Consider the following 25,347-nt stretch of genomic DNA (forward strand, 5'->3'; position numbering starts at 1 on the left):
ACCAGATCCCCACTGACGTCAACATGAAGCCAATAGCACAGCACGCCGATTCCCCGTCTTACTTGAGGCCGCTCCGGACCCGAACACCATCGGGCGACTAGTCGGAACAAGAGCAGCAACTCGGCTCAACTGAGCCGGAAAGCACTGGTCACGCAAGAAGGGCCTGCTTCCACGAGGGAGATATCTTCTACGTGAATACCCGCTGTGATTGATCTCGGAAGTCTATTCTAAGCACGCCTGCTGCAGAGCGTCTGTTTCCCATCCTGTCAACAAGCCCTGCCCTCCATTTTGCCCGCTGTATGATGTAATCGATTCCGGTACGCCGACACACAAACAACCTCATATGTAGTACATTGTGTCCTTCAAGTTCTCGTGCACGCTGACGCTCAAAGTCGACGGGCCACCAACGGTACTGCCAGTCTCCGACGCTTCCGACGCATCAAAGTGCTCAGGCCGGTGGACACGAGCTCTCTCGCACACAATGTCTGCGTAATAGGCCGGGGGGCAGATGCTGACGGCCTTGGTAGCTCGGCCAAACGAGTAGCAGAGGTCATGGGTGAGCTTCTCCAGGTTATCCGCCGCTCTGTCGCCGACACCATACTTATCGCGGAAAATCTCGTCCAAGAGCACCGTGTAGTGGGCCGGACGGGCGGTGCCCTTCAAGGCAGTGTGAGCTGTAAGGAAGAAATCCCAGTAACGCGCTTGAGTGATTCCACGATCGACAACCGTGCCATTCTTGATGTTGCGCGACTTGGGATCCATGTCAGCTTCCGAGGTCGGATAGAATCGAGTCTGGTGGCGCTTGACAGAGACGATGATCGAGATCTTGGGCCTGCGGTTACCGTACATCGCGGCACAGGCTTGACGGATCATGGGCAGCTCAATATCGAGGACTTGCGTGAACTGACCCTCAGACACACCATCGCGGTAGATGACAATGTATTCCGGGAGGTTGCCAGTGTTGCGCGCTCTCCAGAGCTCGAGGCGACGCTTGAAGTGGGTGACCAGCTCGTCACCAAGCATTTCCTGGCGGCTGTCCTGTTCCCAAGCGGCGCCTGGCCATTGACCCAGGTGCTTGTCAACGCTGGCGACCAAGCCGACCAGACTGAGTGCGGCGTTTTTGTCGTTTGGCATGTTGGTCGGGTGAGTGACGTCGTAGCCAACAATCATTGTCTTCCCCTGATTGACAATGTCAATAGGATCCTTGACGATGTGGTTGACACCGCCATTCTTCAGATTCCACTTGAGACCAACATTGGCGTAGGTCTGCTTGTTGTCCTTCATGAAGGTTTTCTCCACAACGCACACAGAGTGGAAGCCGAACCTTGTGTCTGCAAGTGTCTTGACTTTGCTGTACAATGCGGTATCCTGCCTGGGAAGGACGACGAGGACGAAGACACCCTTGGTCTGTTGCTGAAGGCGCTCGTCTATCCACGTGAAATACCTTTCGATTGTGCCCAGATTGTCATCAATCTCGCGCTGATGATCATCGAGCTGAAGGGGTGCCGCCAAGATGCTCATACCGCTTACCTTGAGAAACTCAACAAAGTTGCCGACGATTTGACGCACATCGCTGGTCTGGTTCCTCGAGTAGCGGTCTTTGATACGCACCCACGTCCACTTACTGATATTGGGCCCCGTCTTGGCAAACTTGACTTCAACCATGTTCCACGAGCCTTTTGAAGCGGTGACGTTCCTGTTCGCATACGCGATGTTAGGCGCAATCAGCTCGCGACCGTGGACGGTCAAGAGATTCTTGTCGACCTTGAGGCCAAAGTCTTTGACAACCTCGCTGTCGAGGCCCAAAGCTTTGCAGCTGTCGAAAGTGAGGGAGATGGCGTTGCTGAAGGGGGATCGACAAGCAAAGTTGAGCATCTCGGTCGTCTCCTGGCCGTTGAGCTTTGCGCGAACAGCTTGGCCGGCAATGATGGTGCACTGCTCAGCTGGGAAGAATGTCGGCTTTTCGCGGGTTCCAAGGTTGACGAGAGGCAAGGTGAGATCGGGAGCTGTGCCGTACTTCCAGGTCCAATATTGCTCGACTGTGTACATGCCTGGCGGTCTGTTGTTCATCACCGTCCTTTGTCCGTCTGCTGGCTCCATCCTGAAGGACACCTGGCGAGGGCCACCGTAGTGCCATGGATCCGCAATTCTAGCATCATTGCTTCTGAGGTCTCCCCTGTATGCAAGGCCGAGAACCGTCTTCTTACGGGTGATCTCTTGTCCCTTTGCATCCTTGAACTTGATCTCGACACGAGTGCGAGCCAGAAACTTGGACAGGGCGCGAAGTCTGGTGATGTTCCGTGTGGCATCTGCAGGGCTCCTTTGGAAGACATTGACCTGAGACCAAAGGCAAAGGTCGCGAATACTGACGGGCATCTTGAAGACACCATGGGTGACGTTGACGTTCAAGAGCATTGACCCTGTTCCCAGTTTCACGCTTTGGAAGTATCCTCTAATAGCCGTGAGAGGATCCTGTTGACCAAGCTGGTGGCTGGTAGATCCTTGACCCCAAGGAAAGAACCGGCCCTTGCCAATAGCAGTGACCTGGTCGTTCTTACGGGCAGTGTAGCCGAGAATGACGCCTAGAGCGTCGACAGAGGCTGCAAATCTAGGGAAGTTGGCTTCGTCCGGGTCGCTCTTGTCAATCATGGTCTGAAGATACTCCTTCATCTCCTTCAATGGAGCTGCTGTTTCGCCAACGATCTTAACCAGGTAGCTCTCTGACCTGTCAGAATTCTCCTGCCTGAGGATAACCTTGATGGGGTTGACGGCCAACTTGAGCTTCTTCAGAGAGATGAGCTGGCTTTTGAACTCGGTGGCGAGAATGGCGTTTGGCTCAAGGTTCTTCAACTCTTCGAGAGCAGCTTGCAGAATGATCTTCAACTTGCGAGCCGGGATGGAAGATGGAGGGCCATCGCTGCCGCCGCCGCCGCTACTGCTGCCACCACCTCCAGGCTGGGCCTTCTCCTTGCCCTTGCCCTTGCCCTTAGGTGTAGACTCCTTCTCCTTAGTTTCGCCCTTGCGGACTTCAAGGTTGTACCGCCAAACGGCGTTAGGGTTGACGGTGAGGTGGAAGTAGTTGGCCCACAGGATGACTTTTTTGCCTTTGGTGCCGTAGGCAGGGCGACGGGGCATGAGTGCGGCCGAGTTCGCGTCAGTGAGCGTCATCGAGCTCATCTTCTTGAAAAGTTCGGCGTCCTGAGACTGGTGAGCCTTGATGATGCGATTCTCGAGCTCGATTGTGCCGCGATCGGGTTGGGGAATTGGCTTGTTCTGACTGCTGCGAGTTAGTCGAGCTTTAGCGATGGCTGTGATCTTGAACCTACCCGAAGAATTGAGACTCATTCTCGAATGGATCTCTGAAGCCGCCGTAACCACCTCGTCCACCGCGGTCAGAGCCGCCTCGTCCTCCCCGATCACCTCGAAAGCCACCGCCACCCCGGTCACCTCGGAAGCCACCACCACGGCCACCACGATCACCTCCAGGACCGCCACCACGGCCGCCGCGGTCTCCTCTAAAGCCGCCACGTCCGCCGCCTCGGTCACCTCGGAAGCCGCCGCCATCGCTGCCTCCTCTAGGTTGGAAGTCACCGCCTCCACGCCCTCCTCCACCACGGCCTCCACGATCTCCACCACGGCCCCCACGATCTCCTCCCCGGCCACCACGGCCACCACGGCCACCACGTCCAGAGTCAGCCATTGAATAAGTGAAGGGATGCTCAGTAAAGCTGAAGCTACATAACAAATCAGTTACAAGTTCAATTGAGATTCCAGTGCTCGGCAACACGAACTGTGGGAGCGTTACTTACTGAACGAGGCTGTATTCAGATATTCCTTGGCTTATTTATGTGCCCTGCGTCGTCAACGTGTAAGCATGAAAGAGCCCAGGTCAAGTATGCTTTCAGGGGAGAAGGCACATTTGACGTCGGCCAGCAAACGGCATGCCAAACGGAAAAGTGCAATGATTTGGCCAATGGCGAATTAAAGCAGAAAGAACGATGGTTGACAAATGATGAAAGTACCAAGGGCAACCGACGCGGGAGGCCGTCAAAGATAAAACAAACAAGCCAAGGTAACAAAACGCTACTCGGCTGATGATCTTGGGTTGGAGGTGTTGCGTTAGTCCAGCGTGAAAGATGGGAGATGGGATGGGTGAAAGTATGTAGGTAGGTAGTGGATCTCAGTCCTGGTAGGGAAGCGGCGGGTATCCTTGTGTGTCTGGAGTGGGGCACTGCACCAGAGAAAGTCAAAAAGGGTCCTTCCTGCTCCTTCACGACGGTACTTGGAAGTCCGGGGTAGGAGCTACTACCTACTTAAGCTTAAGGTGAAGGTCACTATGGTGCAAGAAGAGGCACAATCAGGGTGGCAAGCAGTTTCGTAGCTTCCCACAGTTGTGAGAGCACCTGCAGATAAATATGGATGATTTGTCTAAGGCAAGCCAAACTGACGGTGCCCAAGCTGACAGTTTGCACAGGGACGTAATGCAATCGTTGGAAACCGTCATTGGGACCTATTATCGGTGTCTATCACCCTATCAAAGAACTTGAACCACTGTGGTACAAAGTACTCTGTGCGACGCAACATCAAAGTGTAAAAACGGCGGGGGAGGATGGCCTCCTTCGCCCAAGCACCAATGTCTGCTTGAAGCCCGCAACCAGCTGTCTTTCTCCCATTGCTCCCCATGTGGCTCAGCCAACGCCCTGGCATACTACCGGTGCATGCACAAACCCAGGATATCCAGGGGCTCTCCCGATTGGTTGAATACGTTTGATCAGCTTCAAGTACACACAAGATGGTTGCAAAAGCACACCCACACCAGTCGATAGACTGCCTGCCAGGTATACGGCTCATGACTAAGCCGACAAGTACAGATCAACCTCGCTTCAACTTACGGCCATGACTATTCAGGATGTAAAGACAACATCCCTAGTGGAGTAGATGTAGCTCTTTTCTCACTTTGCCGGCGCTTTCCTACCGGTAAGTGCGTGGGTATTTTGCTGTTCTGAACGTCGTTGAGGATGTAGTCAAGCCCATGACTGCAGGCGAGGTCAAGCCAACGCAAAATGCAAAAAGGAGCGGTGTGTATCTGCACAGCAGGGAAGCAAAAACAAATGGAGTGCCTACCTTGAGTGAGGGGTGCGACCATCTGGTTTGCAATCGGCAGCTGGCCGGACCAGAACCACCGGGAAGGCGGAATTGTGGCTGCTGATTGTCCATGTCATCAAGCCTTTCGCTCTGCTATGGCACTTACCTTGCTTTCTTCGGGAGTCATATGCTATCAAGTCGAGAAAGCGTTTTATTTCTGGCATTTAAGTAACATGTAGCTCACGATTTCCAAGCTAGCATATCGTGCAATCGCTATCGAAGTAGCGCATCGTTGCAGTCCGGCGTTTGGGGTGGGGCCGGCTGAGAAGGGACCTGGCAGCGGTTACCGGGCGATTAGCTGCATTGGAGATCGATCCAGCGCAGGTTAACTGCATACCTTACATCAAGATGTGCCAAGCTATCTTGCCTACCTAGTGTGCCTAGGTAGATGAGTAAGTTGGTGCCCAAGTACGACTACCAACGACTCGAGAGATTGAGTGAGCGAAAGCGTGGAGCATTACACGACCTCAAGTTGAGGCGGCACAAAAAGTAGAGCATGCAGCTTGGAGGATCATTTCAAATTGTTTGGATTTTACAATGATGCCCTCTCCCTATTTTCCTCTCAACACCGCAAACGCCCTCGTTGTGAACGCAGTTGGAAAACAACTTGTGAAAGGCAGTTTGTCGTCATCCCACAGTGCGCACCCTTGCATGACAGCGGGCCACCGCATACGCCAGCATTGGCGGCAGCCCACCGGCGATTTGGAAGCATCGAGCAAACACGCAACCAAAGCATCATTGATCTCAACCCGTCGCTATTGGGCAGCCTTGACGTGGCCCGCCGTAGCCACTTTGAGAATATCGCCTTCGAGCCCCTTGATGTGCACGAAATCGACACCCGCCTTCTCGAGCGCGCTCCGTCCGGTATTATCCTTGACGAACTTTTCCGGCTCCTGAACACCTACGTAGACGGTCTTGATAAAAGACCGTAGCTGGAGAATCCTCTTGGTACAGGGCAGATTCCCACTGAGCCTCGTCGAGCACGGTTCCATGGTCGTGTAGAGCACAAGCGGCGTCTTGATGACGGAGCCCAGCTCCTCCTCGGTAACGTCGTGCTGTTGGGCCAGCTTCATGAAGCAGCACTGCTCGGCGTGCGTGTTACCTGGCAGCTCCAAGGTGTAGCCCGTCGAGATAACTGTGTTGGTGGCGGGGTTGACGAGGGCCGCTCCGACTCTGTAATTTGTCGGCTTTGGTGGTGACTGTTTCGCCAGCGAGAGCGCATATTGGAGGTACCCCTCGTGGTCGCCTGGCGCTATCGGTGCTGGTTGAATGCCCTCAACCTCTGATGCCATTTTCAGGATATACGAAAGTTGACTGGATGACGTCGAGTCCAGTGCGATAAGTGAGATTATGAGGATTTCCCGAGTGCTTTGAGATATTTCAATACTGCAAGACGAATTGAGCTGGAATGGACTCCTACATGAGATTGATTAGGTACAAAAAGTAGCTTTCATCAGTGAGCCAGTCATCGTGGGAGGGGCAGAGGGGCAGGGAGTGAAGCTCTTGCCTCAGCTCAGCGCATCGGTGCCGCAAGCCCCGGTTCGCCGACTTCCTCGATGCACGGACTGCCAATCGACCCGGTGCTTAAACGCATGCGCCCCACCACTTTAGCAGGCGCGTCTCCGCGAGCTTGAGCGCGTCGCAGAGCTCTGAGTGAGCTTTCTGTCTATCATCAACCCAACATTCACATCCCCACAGCCTTCAAAATGTCATCTCCCGACGAGCTTGTTGACGACAGTCCCCCCGAGATCGACCCCTATGAGATCTTGGGACTCGAACGCGAGGCTACACCGGAACAGGTCAAGTCTGCCTACCGAAAAGCAGCACTCAAGAACCACCCAGGTAAGAGGGAGCAGCCCACCATCCTCGTGGGGCATGACTGACATTACTTCTCGCGCAGACAAGGTCTCCGATGACCAGAGAGATGAGGCGAAGGAAAAGTTCCAGGCCATTGCTTTCGCCTACGCCATTCTCTCTGACCCGGCACGACGCAAGCGATACGACACAACCGGTTCTACATCCGAGTCCATCATCGACTCCGAGGGCTTCAACTGGTCCGACTATTACCGCGAACAATTCCAAGATGCGATCTCTGCAGAAGCCATCGAAAAGTTTGCCAATAAGTACAAGGGCTCCGACGAGGAGAAGGACGACGTCTTGATCGCCTACGAAAACTCCAAGGGCGACATGGACGGGATCTACGAATCAGTCATGCTAAGCGACGTGCTCGAGGACGACGAACGGTTCCGCCAGATCATTGACGAGGCTATTGCCAGCGAAGATGTCCAGGCATACAAGCGATACACAAAGGAGAGCAAGCTGTCAAAAGCGGCTCGCGTCAAGGCAGCAAAGGGCGAGGCGAACGAGGCCGAGGAGTACGCCAAAGAGCTTGGAGTTCACGATAAGCTCTTTGGCGACAAAAACGGCAAGGGGAAGAAGAAGGGCAAGGATAATGGAGAGGCCGACCTGGCCGCGCTCATTAAGGGCAACCAGCAAAAACGTGCAGGTTTTCTGGACGATCTCGCTGCCAAGTATGGAGCCACCAGCCAGCCTAAAAAGGGCAAGAAGAGGGTCGTGGAGGAGGAAGAGCCGTCAGAAGAGGCATTCCAGGCTGCAGCTGCACGGCTGAAGAAGCCCAAGGCAGACGAAAGCAAACCTGCCAAAGCGGGAAGAAGATCGAAGCGGTAAAACATGGCATTTCTGGATTGGCGTCTAAGGCTTGGGGGAAACCGGCAAGGATATGGAATCTTGGTATGGGACTCAATCGCATGAATGAAAGTGATATTTTTGAATTTTTGGAGACCTTCCACGTCTTCACGATCATGTTCGATAACTCCCAACTTGGCGGATGGTGACGAGTGCTTTACTCTAGGACTATTTGGATGCAAAGTGCTTCATGTCACTAGTTAAGGTGAGGTAATGTGAGGTAGCACTTGTATCAGCATGGGGTCCTGAACGGTAGCGCCACAAGGCGGGGCACTCAGCACTGCAGTCGCTAAAACATCCCCAGGTCAACCACGAAAGTTTACTTTTCCCCCAAGAACGGAATCTCCCTCTATCACGTACATGTTCCAACGCGACGCGCTTTCGGAGCCTCAGAACGGCCGACCGCTCCCATCTGAGTGGACCTGCAGCTGACTATCACGACATTTCACGGTCAGGTCTGGGTTGAGGATGCCAAAGTGATCCTCAACCGACAATGCCATGACGAGCGATGTATCAATAGGCGGCCTCTATCCGCAGTACTGCCTGCAACTCTCCCCAACCTTCAACACATGGTGCCTCATGCAGGCATCCGACGTCCACGCCCTGAAGACCGTGCCTGAATATGAAGGTAAAATTGCCGCCAACATGCATAGTATGCGTGGCTCCACAGGCTGACGAGTGAATGCATGCTGCAGTTCAAAACTTCTACTTCTACAAGAACCTGCCTATCAAATGGGCACGCATCGTCGGCATCGTCGTCGCCGTGGACGACTTCCCGGGCCGGCGCATCTACACGGTTGACGACAGCAGCGGGGCTTGCATCGAATGCACAGTCGCGACAAAGACACCGCCGTCCGACAAAAGCGCTACCAATCTGGACACCAACGGGTGGTTCACCAAACGACCGCAGCCGCAGCCTCCTGCCGACTGCGTCGACGTAGATGTCGGCACCGTCATCGACATCAAGGGAGGACTGACTATGTTCCGTGAGGAGATGCAGATCAGGATCGAAAAGGTCAAGATCCTCCGGTCCACGGAGGAAGAAGTGGCGCTGTGGGAGAAGCGGACGCGGTTCCGGAACGAGGTGCTTCAGCCGCCGTGGGTGCTTAGTGAGAGGCAGATTCGGAAGTGTAAGAAGGAAGGGATGAGGGATGCCGAGAGCGAGGAGAGGAAGCGCAAGAGGGAGAGGAGGCGCGAGGAGAGGAAGAAGGAGGAGGAGGAGATGCGGCACAAGACTGAGGCTGCCGAGGCGGCGGCTGCGCAGGAGAACCGGTATCGTGCATACAAGTTGAAGAAAGCAGATGGATCGCGGCCGATGGTACAGACCAGCCAGGTCGTTACGGCGGTTCCAACTACAACAGTGGCTGCAGCTGCACATATCGTGGAGGATCGATACCGTGCCTACAAGTTGAGGAAAGGAGACGGATCGCACCCGATTGCGTATGCTGGCCAAGTCATCGCGGCGGTACCGACAGAGGCTACGGCTGCGTCGGTCGTGGAGGACCGATATCGTGCCTACAGTCTGAAGAGGGGGCACTCAACCCAAGAACAGCAGCCACAACGAGTCACGAGGCCGGCCCCGAGTCCGGCCGCGGAAGACCGTTATACAGCCTACAAGATCAAGAAAGGAGGAGACCGTCGGCCGGTCATGAGGCCAGATGCTACGGCTATTGACACCGCTGCTGCCGAGGCCGTGGAAGATCGGTACCGCGTTTACAAGGTGGGCAGGTCTGGGGCTAATAGCCTGGAGAAGAAAAGATGAGACTGTGCAAGGGGAGCAACATTCTCTTGGTTTCTGATATACGATTCATTATAGGCGCTTGGGGCGCTTGGGAGTAGACTTGCTTTCGATACCCGCGATTGGCTCTGCGATTTCAATTGACTACTATTACTATCCATTATATGATGCAGACTACACTTTCGACACCATCTTTCGCCTGACGCTACCTTCATCGAATTGTACAGTTCATCTACACATGTTCCAGGTCACAGCAGCAAGCCAAGTGTGGCCACTGACATTCGCCAAGATGACGCCAAGGATTTCTCCAAGATCATATTGCCTGGTGACAGGCAGAAGAAGCTGGTTACACCGAGAAGAAGCAACCTCTTGTCTCCAATGCGTCAGCAAAGGGCATCTTCTGACCACTGTCGTCAACCTCAGCTCAACATCTGCTCTCGCAACAGTGGCCTGTAGTTGCAGTTACCACCCCGATCCCGCTGCTCAAAAGTCAGCGATGCCATTACTCTTACGTCACTGGCCCGAGTGTCTCGCTAAAGGCAAAGAGAGGGACGACGATATGCCCCTCCATGGCTTTGGTCCCTGGAGATAGAAGACATTCTTTTTGCCCCAACGGGTCTCAATTATCCGTGCATACCATCGTATTCGAGGCCAAGTGACCTGTTGCTCTGTCAATTGCACCGGTCATTTTTGCCAATATTGGCTGATTTCCCCTCCCTTCTCGGACTGTCAAGCGGCAGCTTGGATGCCGAAGAGTCTCCACGCCAAGGGCAGGCACGCGTCAGCCAAAGAGGGTCGTTTCGTTTGGGTGCTGCATTAATCGTGCATACTTAACCTCATGAGTCGAAACTCCCCATCGCAACATCTCTCTCCAATTGCGCTTGCCAGAAAAAGACCCAAGACCGCCTAGTTGAACCAGTACACATACCTACCTTGTCTTTTATATTACTTGCTGGTCTTTTTGCGGCTGCATCGCGTCTTGTCGCCCAACGCAGTCCTCAGACCATTGCCAGTGCCGCTGTTGCCAGCCACAACATCATCGTCGCTTCATCAGCTCTTGGCCAAAGACTCAGAAGCCTCTGCTGCCATCAAGACACGGCCACCACCGACGCCTACCTGTCTTGACTGATCGCGATCCCTCAGTGCCTAGCACCTTATCCTATCTCATCACGCGGCTCTCATTGCTCTGTACCTAGACCTAGTTCCCCGGCAAGCCGCTCTGCATTCCTAACCAGGTGAGACCTATCCATTGTTTCTGGGACCGGTACATTCCCTTCACATTCTTGGTCCATACGTTGCGCGGTAACGCTGCAAATCTTCACGTTCTGGACTGCGGCAATCCCACCCGTGGGCTTACCACTATCGGTTCACCGAGGACTGTCCATTGTTGACGTGTGGCTGCTTTCACCATGACACCTGTTTATATGAGTTGGAGCACCGCTCCTATACTACCTCATGCAGAATTGAGGAACTTCTCTCCCTGCCACGCGCTACCTAACATACCCCCGAAAGCCAGAAACAGGCTTGAACATCCTCTACAACCTCATACTAACACGATAAGATCATTGCCTCCCCCGCAATGGCGGGCTTTCATACGAAAATGGGGATCCTCAGGCTAACCTTGATACAGGTCCTCCTCTGCGAGAACGCACTCGCCCTATTTCACCAGCAACACGTTCGCCTTCACGATACTCACCCGGATTCGGTGTCTCTCGGCCAATTGAACGTTCGGGCTTTACTCCTCGATAGTCGTGATATAGCTTGCCTGACAGAGACGGCGAACGTAACCGTAACAGTCAGGGCCACGAAAGGATCACAGCAAACATCAGCACCAGCATTGGATAACTCCCAGGTTCCCAACGTCGTCACCAGCGCCGAAGCTAGCGGAACAGTAGTGATCTTGCCGTCTCTAACCAACACAGCGCCTCAAACTTCTGGATACGTTGCGACTGGTCTCACTGCATCGGGCAAGGTTACGTCTTGCCCTCTTATGTCAAACCCTATTCCGACACCTTCATCTCTCATCGACACAGCGGCACCTGCTACTTCAGTTGCGCCACTTCCGTCTGCACCAATGCCTTCCGGAGACATCTTTTCTGAGCCCATTGGCACTGGGGCACCCCCGGGCACCATCTCAGCCCGCAGTGATCACCCGGTTCCGAGAAAGGGCATCACCTCGAGCTCACCGATTCAGACAAACAAGTTTTACTCCAACTTCTTCCTCGGAGACCAGACGGCGCCGACGTACACCTACCCTTACGGCATAGCATGGGGGGCAGGACGAGGGGCCGCTGCCAGCTACGGCATGACGATTTCCCACATCGAAGCGAGCCAACGTGTCTTCGGCCCGACCAAGGCGGATTCTGGAGCTGCGTCTTATTTCATTAACCCGGTAGGTATTCAATCAATGGTAATTAGCGCTCAGGAGCTCGGGTCGGACACCGCGGTGGGAATCGACAGCATCACGGCCTTCTCTGCGACAATTCACCTGAAGCCGAATGCCCAAGCTGTGCCGGCGGTTTCTTTCCCTCTCGTCCAAGGAATGCCCTTCATCACAGCCCAGTATGCCGGCGCGACCCCCGTGATCCGCACGGGAGTCTTCTTCAGGACGGTTACGCGGGTGACACAGGACCCCAAGCCCGGCGTTGCCAAGTACACTTTCCAGCTCGAAGACGGCAAGATCTGGCGGTTATACGCATATGCAACCACCGGATCCCAGCTCAACCTGCAGGTTGTCAACAACGGTCTCGCCCAATCAACGCAGCCTTTCTACGGAATCATTCAAGTCGCCAAGGATCCCGGAAACGGAGAGGCATTGCTTGACCAGGCGGCCGGTGTTTATCCCACGACAGTCGCGCTGTCTGGTTCAGTGAGCGGCACCACGGGCTCGTACACGTTCAAGTTTGCCAAGGACGGTCATCCTGATGGCAAGCTGGTCATGTACGCGCTGCCGCACCATGTCTCCTCATTTGATTCTACGACAAGAAATGGTGTTCAGCCGGTTCAGCTCATGACTCCTGCCAAGGGTATCGCAACAGCAGTCTTGGCTGACCAGTGGACGATGCAAGAGTCGAACTTGCCTGTGAACATGGGTTTCGCTCCTTGGAGCCCTGACCAAGGCAGTCTCACCACGCTATCTGACAACGCCAAAGTCGTGATCCGCGGGATAGCGGCCCAGGAGGTATCCCAGGACATGATGGCTCAGTCTGATCTGGACTCCATGTACTTCAGCGGAAAGGTAAGTCTACTTCAAATATCTGTGAAACGTCCCAACTAACTCGCAACTAGGCCCTGGCCAAGTTTGCCATACTGATTATTGTGATCAATGACATTTTAGGCGACCCAGCATTGGCGCAGTCAGGCCTGAACAGGCTCAAGGCAGCGTTTGCCACGTTTGCTACCAACAAACAAAAGTATCCGCTGGTATATGAAAGTGAGTTGCGGTTTCTCGAGACGATACATACATCCCGCTAACCAGACCCAGGCGCTTGGGGAGGTGTCGTGTCTTCGGCAACCTACGTCACGGGCAACGACGGCGCCGACTTTGGCAACACGCAGTACAATGACCACCATTTCCACTATGGCTATCATATCCTTGCAGCCGCAGCCATTGCTCATTTGGACCCGAGCTGGCTGAGTGCGAACAAGGACTATGTGAATGCTCTGGTGCGAGACGTGGCCAACCCCAGTACCCAAGATACCTACTTCCCTACGTGGCGTGCTTTCGACTGGTACCATGGCCACAGCTGGGCCCATGGTCTGTACGCCTCGTACGATGGAAAGGTGAGTTCAACCTTTACTCGAGATTTGGAGCACATGAATTAACATCACGGACGACAGGACCAAGAATCAAGCTCCGAAGACATGATGCACGCCTACGCCCTCAAGATGTGGGGTGACGCCTCGGGCGACAGCATGCTCTCGTCGCGAAGCAACCTCCAGCTCTCCATCATCGCCCGCGCCCTACAGGACTACTACCTCTACAAGAGCGACAATGTCGTGCAGCCACCCCAATTTATCGGCAACAAGGTGGCCGGCATCCTCTTTGAGAACAAGATTGACCACACGACCTACTTTGGCGCTAACATCGAGTTCATCCAAGGTATTCATATGATTCCCCTCCTCGCGCCCTCGCCTTTTGTCCGCACACCGGCCTTCGTCAAGGAAGAATGGGACGTGTACTTTAGCAACGGACGCGTCGATACTATCGCGGGCGGCTGGAGGGGTATCATCTATGGAAACCTTGCGACGATTGACGGTAAGACGGCGTGGAACTTTTTCAACAGCTCCAACTTTGATCCTAGCTGGATCGACGGCGGCGCGAGTTTGACGTGGTACTTGACGTATGCAGCTTGTAAGTCTCCTTCCAATCTCAGCCTTGTCACAGTACGAGCAAATACTAACACATCATCTTTCAGTGATGGGCAACGTCTAAGACGTTTTTCAACACCCTGAATGGGAAACCACACCCAGTCCTAATTCAACACTTACATGACTGGTGTATGGAATGAACGACATGAAGATCAAAGAAGGGCGGCACCATTCGAATTCGGTTTTCTCTTATTTCTTTTTTTCTTATTGCGCGTGGACGAAGTAATGAGAACGACGAAACAACAATGAGCAACGAGCATGACATGAAGAGATGGGAACAACGAAACAAATGTAATGCCCCAATACGAAGACACGACACGAAATTCCTACGACACGCAACGCCCTACTCAAACAGAACCTTAGATTATATCTTTTTATCACGAAGAAAGAAAATTTTGCAATTGCCTCTCAGCCTTTGAGTGTCCATACTGAGTACACAAAAGTGAAAGAAAAAAGTGCCTGCCAAGTGAATAAATGCCAAGCCTCTCCCTCTCTCATCTCAAGTTGTCAAAACGTTCATCTTTCCTCTGATCATAACGATCTGGCTGATATTATAAGCGACCGTGGTAATAATTCAGACGAAATGAGCCCGCCAAGACACGGTGATCATTCGGACCCCGTTGAATCATGTACATAATAGGTGAACAGATGAAATATGCAATACACACATCCGGTATCCCGAAAAACTGTTGGACAGATAGCTGAAGAATGCAGGGTCTGCATTTCGCAGCGGTCATAAATCAGCCGAGCCTCGTGTGCACCTCACCTGCAGGAGGGCGAGACAGATAAGCATCCCAAGCCTCAAGGTAGCTCAAGCAACGAGCTCGGGGCGTGCAAGCAAGGAAAACACGGCACATGCATTTTTATGATCCACCCCCTCCATCATTGATAAAACGGGAGAGCAGCCCAGCAGCAGATTGACAAGAAAATCCCAGGGGGGCGGATGGGTTTCTCTTTGGCAGGGCCACGGATGACGCGTCACCCATCCACGTAACACGGGCCCCGGCTTCTCTAGCTCTTGGGGGCAGCGAGGGGTACGAAATGCGAATGAACGGGAAGAGAAAAAAGATTGGGGGCCGGAAGGCTAAGCTTTTTGGTCGCCACAATGCTTATTGCAACTGCTGGTTAGAATCAGGCTGCCGGCGGACAAAGTCTTGGTCTAGGTCTCTTGTGCAGAGAAACGATCAGCTTGATCAGCCAGATCTGTATCGATCTTGGAGTTGCAAAGATGGTGTCGAGATGCCGGTGTCTACTGCCACATAGACATAGAATCCAAACACCGTACGGCGACTTGCGCGCACTGACTGTCAATACTGTGCTTACTTTGGTATATACGGGGATCGAGCTTCGAGCTTCCACATTCATGCCGGTTTTCGAGATTCAGAAAATCGTCCTGGATGTGGAGTGGAAGGCGAGATTTCGACTTCCCAGGAAGGTCATCAACTTGGCTTGCGACGTTACTGCATCGCGTCAGAGCAGCAGGCATCTTATTGTATCAAGAGCCATATGAGGTAAACTGCCTTGGCCTTGTGAGTCGAAGAAGGGCTAGCGGTCACAAACCGCCATGGATGCAAGGTCTCGTTGATGTCTGTTCTTGCCAAGTCTCTTACCAGCTGATGCGTGATCCTTACTACTCGGAAGTCGGCACAGCTGGCTCAGGTACGATGCCTTTCAGCTCGGTAGGGCATTGACTGACAGTGCACCAGAGATGACATCCCGTGTTGGGGCGAGGATATAAGACGAAATTCTAGTAGCAAGGTATTCGCGTAACCGTCATGCTTTTTTACCAAATCCGCGTTTGGGCGGATGTTGTAATAAAGGCCCTGCTACTTGTCCCAAATTTGATTTGATCTGAACCAAGTCCGCTGTGCTGGCACCTTGCTGCTCTGCCAACATCAGTGGATGCAGTCAGCTTAGAAGCATGAGTGCTGTGGCCGTGTTTGTCCGCGAGGATTTGCCAAGCATGATCATCGTTGGTTGTTTCTATGACGGGTGTCCATGAAGTCGACTCTGAGATCTTCATACCGGCAAGTCTTCGACATTGAGAGAAGCTACTGCTGCTTCTCCTTGCTATGTTAGCCGGCTGGCCAAGCCCTCAAAGCCACGTGCCTCTTACGAAGCACCCTACGCAACAGACAGCAGGTGCTTTGGCATCACCGTATCAGAGAACGTTGCCGGAGTTTAGTGGGGTTTGCTGTGTCTTTCGAATGGATGGTGGTGGCTGTGAAGGTGCCAGCGCACGAATTTCGCGTGGAAGCGCGCGCGCATGAAGCATGGTGTGGAGGATGACTCGGGATTCGGCTGGGAAGTAATATCAATCGGCGACAGGCCAGCCTCCGTGCCCGTCCCCGCAATTCAGAGTTGGGGAAGTAACGTCGGAAAGGCTAATGTAGAGCAGCATTTGACTTGAAGATTATTGCGAGGCAGACATGCCAAGCTCGAAGACCACGAGTCGGGCCATCAAATCGCAAGGCTGTGTGTGTGGCAATGAGCACATGAATTCTTTTCGGCTGAGTAAAAGGCCAAGACTGACGATGCTTGGCAACGAGGCTTTGATGATGGTGAGGATCACAGTAAAGCGGCAACGAAATTTATCGATAAAGAATCATGGCGATAAGGGGACCAACGTAAGGGGATTCCTGGCCCCATGTCCGGTCAAGGTTCGAAATGGCATTCAGCGATGGATTGGGGGGTCCGTAGATCGGTGCAGGGGACTCCGAAAGCGAATGGACAGGGCGGACCCCCGCCACCCTCAGCAAGCCAAGGCAAGGCGTTTCGCAGGGCAACCGAAAACAGCATTTGGCCAGAGAGTAGACTCTGGAGCTTGTTTGTCGCCGTCGTTGTGGTTTTGGGTGTGAGATGGAACTCTGGGCGCCCTATCTCAGCCCGAAGTTGTATGGATGCTCTCCGTATTGTGACCGAAATAACTCGGAGTGTTGAATCGAAGCAACGATCTTCAGACGAGCACAGCACTTGGGGCCCCGTTTGACGTTTGGGACAAAGTCAAGGGCGGCGAAAATGGGCCAGCAACTGGGGCTCTGCTTCGGATACAGTAGTGCGAGCGTGGTATTGGCACGATTGGGTAGCGAGTTCCATGGTGAATAGTGGGCTGGAGCTCGAGCTGTCTGTCGCATATCGTCTGGTCCCCTGAGCCGAAAGTCAAGACGAATTCCCTGAGAGTGGGACGGCTTCGTGCCGAGACGAGGAATTGTGGAAAGGCAGTGTCAAGCCAAGACTGAGCTTGATCATTTTTGACTCCAAGGTTTGAAAGGTTGCTGAGGCAATGCGAGGCGGGCGCGCAGCATTGGGTTCGAACAAGATGAGTGTGGGTGACCAACGGGCAACGATAGTGTTTGCATTTTTGATAGGGGCTGTCCAGCGAATGTATCGATAACGATGGTCTCTCTTCTTTTCGATGCGAGGAGCCGTGTAGCATGTGGATTGTATTCCTGGTGACGAGGGAATGGAAAGTTGACAGCAGACGATGACGGAAAGCATGGGAGCTATCGGTAGCGTGATGGATAGCAGGTACGTATCCCTCGGAACCTTCATACTTGGGGAAATGGAAGGCGCTCCTACTGGCGGAAATGTGGGAGGGAAGGAGTGAGTGAGTTCACAAGTGACATTGTGCAAGAGCAACTCAGGGAGGGAGGGATCCAGGGAAAGCTCCTTAGCTCACTGCTCAAGAGGGTAAGTGGGCGGGCGCCGAACAGGAAACAGCGGAGAAAGATGAGAAGCAACGCCAGACAACACAGCCACGCTTGGCATCCTAGCAAGCTCCTCATTGGGCGCCGCCAACATCACCCCAACCTCACCCCTTGGCTTTGGAAAGACTGAAACCTGTTCGCTACTGGCTAACCCATTGTATGACGTTTGGGAGGGCCTTTCTCTCCCCTAGTAAAGTGGTTTTCACTGCAAAATGGCCCATGGTTACTCAAAGCTTCTCTTTCCGGCGGGTGTTTTAGTGAGGTAGATCCGTACAATGCTGTCATACCGGGGTAATCAGCAATTGTCTTGAGTGCCGGTAAAGCTGGATTCAGCAGCCATTGACAAGCTGAACAGTGCTAGTCTAGTGTAGTGTATCCGTACGCCGACGTCGTTGAGTGGGTTTTCAATGGGTTGATATGCAAAATGTTGGTTTGGATATGTACCTTTTTGCATGTACCTTGCACTACCACGGCGTGCACCGTTCGTCCTTGCATGTATCCGGGAGGCCGCCCATGCATCCAGAAGTGTCATTCCTCGTTCCCGTCACTCCCTCTCGGCACCACAATCACACCAAGCACCACCACTTTCGCAGCAGAGACTCAGAGCGTCTGTTTCGTCCCGTCCTGTTTCTCTCTTCTTTGGGTACCACGGCATCCGTCCCACGTTCTCCATAGTAGCCTGACAGGAAAAGGGGGCTGTGTTCGTTTCTTGTTCAACCCTTCTCCCCAGCCAAGACTCATTTGCCATCGCCTGAACTTCTTGGAACACGGCTTTGGACAACATATTGCTGCCGTTGCTACTTTTTCGGTAACAAATTACAAGCACTATCAATCACTATCAACCAGACACAGATTCACCCGATACCAAGCCCGCCTCACCTTTTTTGCATCACCGCAAAGGCTACCAATTGGCCTTGCCCTTCCACACCATCTCTTTCTCAACGGTCAAGACACAGCAACACCCTTCCCCGTAGCCCGTCGTCGAGTCGCGTCGCTCTGCTTCAAGCCTCCTGCAGTCGTGCTGCAGCAGCATCCATCGCATCGTCACGCTCACTCGCACGTTCAATCCCAAGCACCCAAGGACCCAATCCACTTGGACCCCCTCCGGTCGATACACCGTCCACATAGATTCCTCTGTACTTTGGACTTGGCAGCCCAATACTGCTTGCCATTGCCTTGTATCTATTGGATCAAGCCGTCACTGAACCGTCCGCTACCTACCTTACCTTACTCCACTCTCTTTGCCGTCGGGCGGCGCAGGCACAGGGCCTCGAGCAGAAATCTCATCCGGTCCGTCGCGACTATCATTTTCGGAAATACCCACGCGCAAAAGCGTTGTCTGCAGCTTAGGACTGCCGGCCGTGATAACAAGGTAGGGGACAAAAAAGGCCAAGCAACTCATCAAGTCACTTAGAGGCGACATCATGGTGTGTAAGTACATTGCAATTCTCATTCTCTCTGCTTGATCTACGGATTTACCTTTTTATTCGCACTTTTACCACCTGACTTCTCTACCTGCCTTGTTATCTCTCTGAGCACAATGTCTCCGTTTACCACCCACGTTCGTGTTATTCTGCCTTGAAACCCGCTTTGTACTTTCGCCATTCGCACCTACCTACTTTACCTTATGGTTTATCTGCGTCTACCAAACCTACCTACCTTGCCGCACTTATTCCACTTTCCCACTCTTCCGCTACGACGTTACCTTAGTGTAGCCCCAGCAAGCCCCGTTGGACTTTCTTTCCGCCCCATGTCCTAGGCTCTTAGGTAGAGAAGCTGCATCCCTCCCCTGGACACCTTCACCTTGGCGCGCTAAGTCATTTCTACCACGGGGTGAAAGTCATTCACCATCTTTCCCTCCTCCAAGCCACATTCTGGCATCGCAACCACCCACCACCCGCTACTCTTTTTCCATTCTTCCACTACACCTTTAGGATTCGGGCGCACAGATTATCAGGTCGCCCTATCCCGCGCGTGGATCGTCACTCCCTTGTCTCTTCCTTTTTCCATTCTCGCCTTTTTCTAGTACTCGCCGGACGCCTTACCCCCAAAATCCGATCCGGCTTCCCATCTGTCACATCTACGAACCGCGCGACAGGAAATTCTTCTTCTTCATACTGGTCAGGGCTCCGGCTAATTATGACGGCGCCATGTCCGACGATTCAGCCAACCAACATTTCCGCGGACAGGTCCGCTCCTGGGGTACAGCCAACAAGCCCAACGGCCGCGAAGGCGACGTGAACGAGAACTCGCCTCTTCTTTCAAATGGCAACCACTCGGGAACCCACGATAGCCACATTGTCAACGGCGACGGCGGCAACAAGACCCTGAAGTTTCTCTTCAACGCGACACAGACACCTGGCACCGACAGCCCCAATGCCGCCGTAAGATACTCATCGCACGCCTGGCATGTCACCAAGGTGTCGCTCCTCAGTAGTAAGTTCAATCATGCGATATAGCGTTACTATGCGCCGCCGTGTGCTAATAGACCGTTCTCTCTCAGACTATGTCAACTTCCTGCTTGTCATGGTGCCTATTGGCATTGTGGCCGGAAAGTTGCACTGGAGCCCAGTCGCCGTCTTCACCATTAATTTCTTCGCTATCATCCCCCTCGCTGCTGTTCTGTCCTTTGCAACTGAGCAAATTTCGATGAAGCTGGGTGAGGCCCTCGGAGGCCTGCTCAACGCTACCTTTGGAAACGCCGTCGAGCTGATTGTCAGCATTGTCGCCTTGAAGGAGGGTCAAATCGAGGTTGTCCAGTCGTCTATGCTGGGCTCCATTCTCTCTAACCTGCTGCTTGTCATGGGCATGTGCTTCTTCTTTGGTGGAATTGTCAACATGCGCGACAGAGTTACTGGCCAGGGCATGGAACAGAGCTTTGCCTCTGCTACGGCGCAGACCACTTGCTCGCTGATGACGCTGTCATCAGCATCACTGGTCATCCCCGCCACGGTAAGCTCTCCCGACAGGGCATGAAACCCCGCGCTTAATGACTAACAATGCCTCGTAGCTCTACTCGGTCCTCGACAAGGCCGAAAGCGCCGAGAAGGAGCACAGCATCTTGGTACTCTCCCGCGGTACCGCCATCATCCTGCTATTGCTTTATGTCTTGTACCTCTGGTTCCAGCTACGCACTCACCCCAACCTCTTCGATGCCGAGACCCAGCACCACCACGAGGAGGAGGTTGAGGAGCCGATCATGGGCCCTATTGCGGCGGCCGTCGTTCTCGTCGTTACCACTGTCTTGGTCGCCATCTGCGCCGATTATCTCGTCGAAAGCATCGATCCCATTGTCGAAACCGCCCACATCAGCAAGAATTTCATTGGTCTTATTCTTATCCCCATCGTCGGTAACGCGGCAGAGCACGTCACAGCCGTCGTTGTTGCTATTCGCAACAAGATGGACCTTGCTATGGGTGTTGCCATTGGCTCTAGCATCCAGATCGCCCTTCTCGTTACCCCGTTCTTGGTCATCCTCGGATGGGCTGTTCTCGACAAGCCCATGACTCTCCACTTTGAGACTTTTGAGACAGTCGCCTTCGCATTCTCTGTCCTGGTCGTCACGTACACTGTCCAGGACGGCAAGTCCAACTACTTGGAGGGCGCCATGTTGCTTGGCCTGTACATCATCATCGCCTTGGCCTTCTATGTCAGCCCTAGCGACGCTATCGATCGGGTGCTGTCCGTTGTTCAGGGTTGAGGTAACTAAGCGCTGGAAATGCCAAAAGTTACGAAAAAGCAATTCGCAAGGCGCTGTGCCACTCGACTGCCTTGTCTACGTCAGCAAACAAACCAAGCCTACCACTATGTTCGAGTAGGCGTCTTGGCGCTGTGTCGATTACGGGACAATACCCAACAGTCACATCGAGCCCACAGACACCGAGTGACTGAACAATCTATCTTTGGGGATGATGCGCCCCCGGTGCGCATTTCCCTTGTGTACGTAGTCCGAACTGTATTATATTCCCTTGGTGTGGCTTTTTCGTTTGTGAGGCCAAGGTTTTAGGTCTCTCCGCAGAAACGGAGAAAATTGAACGGAGCAAAGGAACAGAGAAAGAAAGAAAAAATCATTGGTTCGCAAGGTCCGTAATCGCTAGTCTTTGTTCCGAATAAGAGAGACAATATATACCATTTTCGTCTGAAGAACCAAGAATTGCACTTTTTTGTATTTGCCTTTGACGCCTTGAACTATGGCCCTGGAGATAGAGAGTGCCGTGACGTGATCTATCTAGGGTAGTAGCATGTAATAATAAGAAAATAGGTCGTCTCCAATACCCAGTGTCCCACCCCTCTGCTTTTCTAGTCCCCAAAAAACCTCCTTACATTGTCGGTCTGGACATGGGGGCAATGATGCCCTGCTTCTTGAGCACGCGCGGCTTGACCGCCGCCTGGTGAGATTCCTTGGTGACCCATTCCGGACCCATGGGCAGGCGGATTGAACGCTCGTACTGCTCCTTGGACTCGAATTGATGAGGGAGCTGTGTCGCGAGGTACTTGTCGTTCTATAGGGAAAGTCAGTCTTGGTTCTGTTTTTATTTTATGTATTCATGGTGTAAGATGTGGTATTGTGCAGGTAATTTCGAAAAAGAACGAGACAGAAAAGGGGGAGAGGCAGAAGCTAGTGTGTGGTGAAAAAAAAGAAGAAGAAAGGAAGAAAGCATACCTTTTTAACGCGCTTCTCGCTGATGATAACCCTCTCCAACTTGGCATCCTTGCGGTTCGCCTTCTTGACGCCCTCCACCTTTGTAACGAAGCGGCCCTGCTGACGCTTCTTCTCGCGCGCACTCACGCCGTCGCCGACCCAGCCGCCCCATCCGGGTAGCGTGTTGTCGACAATCTTGTCGTCGTCTGCGGTCTGGATGGCTTCCTTTTCGCGCGCGAAATCGACGACGACGTCGTCGCCCGCGAAGGCTTTGTCCATTTGGGAGATGTCGCGGATGGCGAGGGGCAGGTGGGAGTCGGGGGAGTCCGAGTCGGAGTCTTCGGAGGAGGTGTCGGCTGCTGCTGCTGCTGCTGCTGATGTTGTCGTCTTGTTTGCTTTTGACTTTGATTTGGGCTTGGAGGAGGAGGCTGTGATGGCGAGGGAGTTGTCTAGGTCCTCTACGCGCGCGCCGCTGGATTTGCCGCCCGTCTTTGCGGATTTCTTGCGCGGGCCCGAGGACCAGGCTGAGCCCGTCGTCGAGGGCTCGGCTGTGAGGGAGTAGCCCGTGTTGACGGCGCTGTTGTTGGGCGCATCGTCTCCGTCTTCCATGTCAACGTCGTCACCCCGGGCGGCAGCGGCGGCAGCCTTCTTTTGCTTCCTCGACAGCGCTGGGGCCGAGATGGCGGGCTGCGCGGCGCTGCCGTACTTCTTGCGCCCCACCTCCGTGACCTCGTCTTCCTCCTCGTCATCGCTGCCGCCCGAGTCCAGGTCCCGACGGATCTGCGCAATGAGCTCGTCGTTTGCCTTCTTCTGCTGCGCCTCGGCCTTTTGCATGAACTTCATCTTCATCAGGTCGGACTTGGGGCCGTCGTCCTCTTCGTTGTCGATGCTCTCGAGCTGTTTCAGGAGTCTCCTGTTCTCCTTCCCGCTGCGGCGGCCGGTGCCCTCCCCGTCTTCGGATCCGTCCTCGCTGTCGCTGTCCTCTTCCTCCTCCTCCTCCTCGTCAGAATCACCCGTCCGGCCCTCCTTGCGCCGCCTCAGCTCCTCCTCGCGGCGCGCCATGTCGTGCAGACCTGCGCGGTACTCGTCGTCCCAGACGGCGCGCTTGTTGGACGACCCCAGCTTGGCCCACTTGGAGTCTCTGTGTCTCGCGCCGACGCGCTCCAGCACCCGCGCGCGGTCCTGGGCATCCCGCTCGGCCTCGGAGTCGACCTCGACGTCGCCGTTCTCGGCCATGGCCTCCTTGAGCTTCGCCGCCTCGCGCTCCTTCTCCTTGCGGTGGACGCGGTGGTACGCCTTGGACTTGATCTTCTTGATGCGCGCCGCGCGCTTCGTCTCGCGCGAGGCGAGCTCCCTCTCGCGCCGGCGCTGGTGAATCATGTCCTGCAGCTCCTCCTTTGACATGCCCTCCTCCCTCTCGGCCTTCGCGCGCGCGTTCTCCTCCTGCTTGTTCATCGCCAGACCAGACGCCTGCATGATGTTAAGAATCGTCTGCTCGAGCTCGTTGCCCGTCGAGTTCTTGGCCGTGATGGCCTGCAACTCGCGGTTGTCGAGCCCCTCGTCGGCGGCGTTCTGCGGAAGCGGGAAGACGAGGTGGTCGGCGCGGCGGTTCTGCTTCACCGTCTCCTGCCACCGGCCGATGGTCTCGCTTGTCTTCTCGTAGGCCGCCGCGCGCGCGAGGCGATCTTGCTGGCGCTTGTACAGGGGCACCTCGAGCTTCTTGCCCGCGCCGGGGCGGGACGCTTCTTTTTCTTCTTTGGCCATGAGCTTGACGGATTTCCGCATCTGCGCGTCCTTGACGCTGGACAGGCCGAGGTCCTTGAAGCTGATCTTTTGCTTTTGCTTTGTGGGGGCGGCATCCTGGTCTTCGTCGTCACCACCAAAATTGGCGATGAACTTTTGGAGATCGCCGAGTTTGGAGGGGTCCGCTTCCTGGTCGTCTTCGTCCTCGTCTGAGGAGGGCGGGCTCTCGGCCTCGGAGTCTGAGGCGTCCGAGTCGTCCTGGCCGTCCTGGTCTGCCATGGACTCGTCGGACTCGTACTCGTCGAGGGCTTGGGCCAGGTCTATCGCGTCCTCGCCAAGGGACTCATCGTCATCTTCGTCGTCTTCCTCTTCTGAATCGTCCTGTATAATCTCAGTCAGCTGTGGAAGCTCTCTCGTGGGCATATCAAAATGCTTTGTTCGCCACCCACCTGATTCTTCTTTTTGCCCTTGCTACCGCCGAATGCGTAACCCTGGAAATCCTCGTGATCGCTATCGCCAAAGGCCTCGTCACTGTCGAGCTCCGAATCCTCGTCTTCGTTGACGCCGTAGTGCCACTCGTTTCCGTCGCTGTCACTCTGGTACTCGTCGGAGTCACCGCCTGCGCCGCCAGCAGATGGCTTGGCCTTCTTTCGCCTGGGCTGGTCGTCGTCCTCGTCTTCGTCGTCCTCTCCATCTTCGTCGTCATCGTCGTCGGCGGCGCGGCGCTTTTTCCTAGCCTCCGGTGCGGCTTCGATCTCGCGGAAGCGTGGAGTGCGCTTCTCCTTGGGCGCGTACAGCTCGGAAGCGGTGGTGAAGGCGTCGAGGGCCTTGACTTGGGCCTTGTTCTTGGACTTGCGGAAGGTCTTTGCCGCCGGCTTGCTGGAGAGCAGAGGTCGGCCGTGGGCTTGCCGCCCATGGGATTGCCTTCCGGGGGGCATCTTGTGTGTACAAAGTAGACGAAAATAGGTGTTGACTTTGGTTGCGAAAGAAGTGACGCCAAAACAAAAGTTGAAAAGTCGTCGACCGTGTCCCGCCTCAGCTCGGATTGCAGCGCACACACACAAATCGTGGTTCCCCAAAGCAGCGAGCATGGGCAACTTTTTCAAATTCTGCCATAGTGGGCGCAAGGCGGTGAGCCAGAAATTTACAGTGGGGCACACATTGAAGACCCGGACCCCTGCTCGATTCTCAAAGTGTCGGATTCCAGTGGTCTCCAGTTTTCTGTTCCGCGCCGCTGCCCACCGGCGTCCACTGACCGTCCAGGCCGACTCCAGAGTCCAGGGGACCTTTGCGCG

General features: G+C 54.3%; 8 protein-coding genes across 8 annotated transcripts; 4 read left to right on the forward strand and 4 right to left on the reverse strand.

The window, feature by feature from the left end:
* Window positions 1-339: 339 nt before the first annotated feature.
* CPAR01_12608 (piwi domain-containing protein) lies at window positions 340-3,700 on the reverse strand (the record flags this gene model as incomplete). The annotated part of the gene is made up of 2 exons (XM_060496863.1): window positions 340-3,277; window positions 3,327-3,700. 2 exons carry the CDS (start codon window positions 3,698-3,700, stop codon window positions 340-342), a joined length of 3,312 nt encoding a protein of 1,103 aa, XP_060344396.1.
* Window positions 3,701-5,900: 2,200 nt separating this feature from the next.
* CPAR01_12609 (cytidine and deoxycytidylate deaminase zinc-binding region) lies at window positions 5,901-6,437 on the reverse strand (the record flags this gene model as incomplete). Its single annotated transcript, XM_060496864.1, has 1 exon — window positions 5,901-6,437. One exon carries the CDS (start codon window positions 6,435-6,437, stop codon window positions 5,901-5,903), a length of 537 nt encoding a protein of 178 aa, XP_060344397.1.
* Window positions 6,438-6,851: 414 nt separating this feature from the next.
* Window positions 6,852-7,833, forward strand: CPAR01_12610 (DnaJ domain-containing protein; the record flags this gene model as incomplete). Its single annotated transcript, XM_060496865.1, has 2 exons — window positions 6,852-6,987; window positions 7,046-7,833. The coding sequence occupies 2 exons, from the start codon at window positions 6,852-6,854 to the stop codon at window positions 7,831-7,833; spliced, it is 924 nt and encodes a 307-aa protein (XP_060344398.1).
* A 597-nt stretch (window positions 7,834-8,430) lies between these two features.
* Window positions 8,431-9,613, forward strand: CPAR01_12611 (OB-fold nucleic acid binding domain-containing protein; the record flags this gene model as incomplete). Its single annotated transcript, XM_060496866.1, has 2 exons — window positions 8,431-8,503; window positions 8,547-9,613. The coding sequence occupies 2 exons, from the start codon at window positions 8,431-8,433 to the stop codon at window positions 9,611-9,613; spliced, it is 1,140 nt and encodes a 379-aa protein (XP_060344399.1).
* A 1,576-nt stretch (window positions 9,614-11,189) lies between these two features.
* Window positions 11,190-14,024, forward strand: CPAR01_12612 (glycosyl hydrolase family 81; the record flags this gene model as incomplete). Its single annotated transcript, XM_060496867.1, has 5 exons — window positions 11,190-12,827; window positions 12,878-13,022; window positions 13,074-13,372; window positions 13,430-13,943; window positions 14,008-14,024. 5 exons carry the CDS (start codon window positions 11,190-11,192, stop codon window positions 14,022-14,024), a joined length of 2,613 nt encoding a protein of 870 aa, XP_060344400.1.
* Window positions 14,025-18,668: 4,644 nt separating this feature from the next.
* On the reverse strand, window positions 18,669-19,093 carry CPAR01_12613 (uncharacterized protein; the record flags this gene model as incomplete). Its single annotated transcript, XM_060496868.1, has 2 exons — window positions 18,669-18,849; window positions 18,894-19,093. The coding sequence occupies 2 exons, from the start codon at window positions 19,091-19,093 to the stop codon at window positions 18,669-18,671; spliced, it is 381 nt and encodes a 126-aa protein (XP_060344401.1).
* A 724-nt stretch (window positions 19,094-19,817) lies between these two features.
* Window positions 19,818-21,367, forward strand: CPAR01_12614 (calcium/proton exchanger; the record flags this gene model as incomplete). The annotated part of the gene is made up of 3 exons (XM_060496869.1): window positions 19,818-20,103; window positions 20,156-20,619; window positions 20,678-21,367. 3 exons carry the CDS (start codon window positions 19,818-19,820, stop codon window positions 21,365-21,367), a joined length of 1,440 nt encoding a protein of 479 aa, XP_060344402.1.
* A 619-nt stretch (window positions 21,368-21,986) lies between these two features.
* Window positions 21,987-24,990, reverse strand: CPAR01_12615 (uncharacterized protein; the record flags this gene model as incomplete). The annotated part of the gene is made up of 3 exons (XM_060496870.1): window positions 21,987-22,169; window positions 22,331-24,433; window positions 24,502-24,990. 3 exons carry the CDS (start codon window positions 24,988-24,990, stop codon window positions 21,987-21,989), a joined length of 2,775 nt encoding a protein of 924 aa, XP_060344403.1.
* Window positions 24,991-25,347: the final 357 nt, after the last annotated feature.

Source organism: Colletotrichum paranaense (assembly GCF_030867605.1).
Source record: "Colletotrichum paranaense strain IMI 384185 chromosome Unknown Scaffold_11.1, whole genome shotgun sequence".
NCBI lineage: Eukaryota > Fungi > Ascomycota > Sordariomycetes > Glomerellales > Glomerellaceae > Colletotrichum > Colletotrichum paranaense.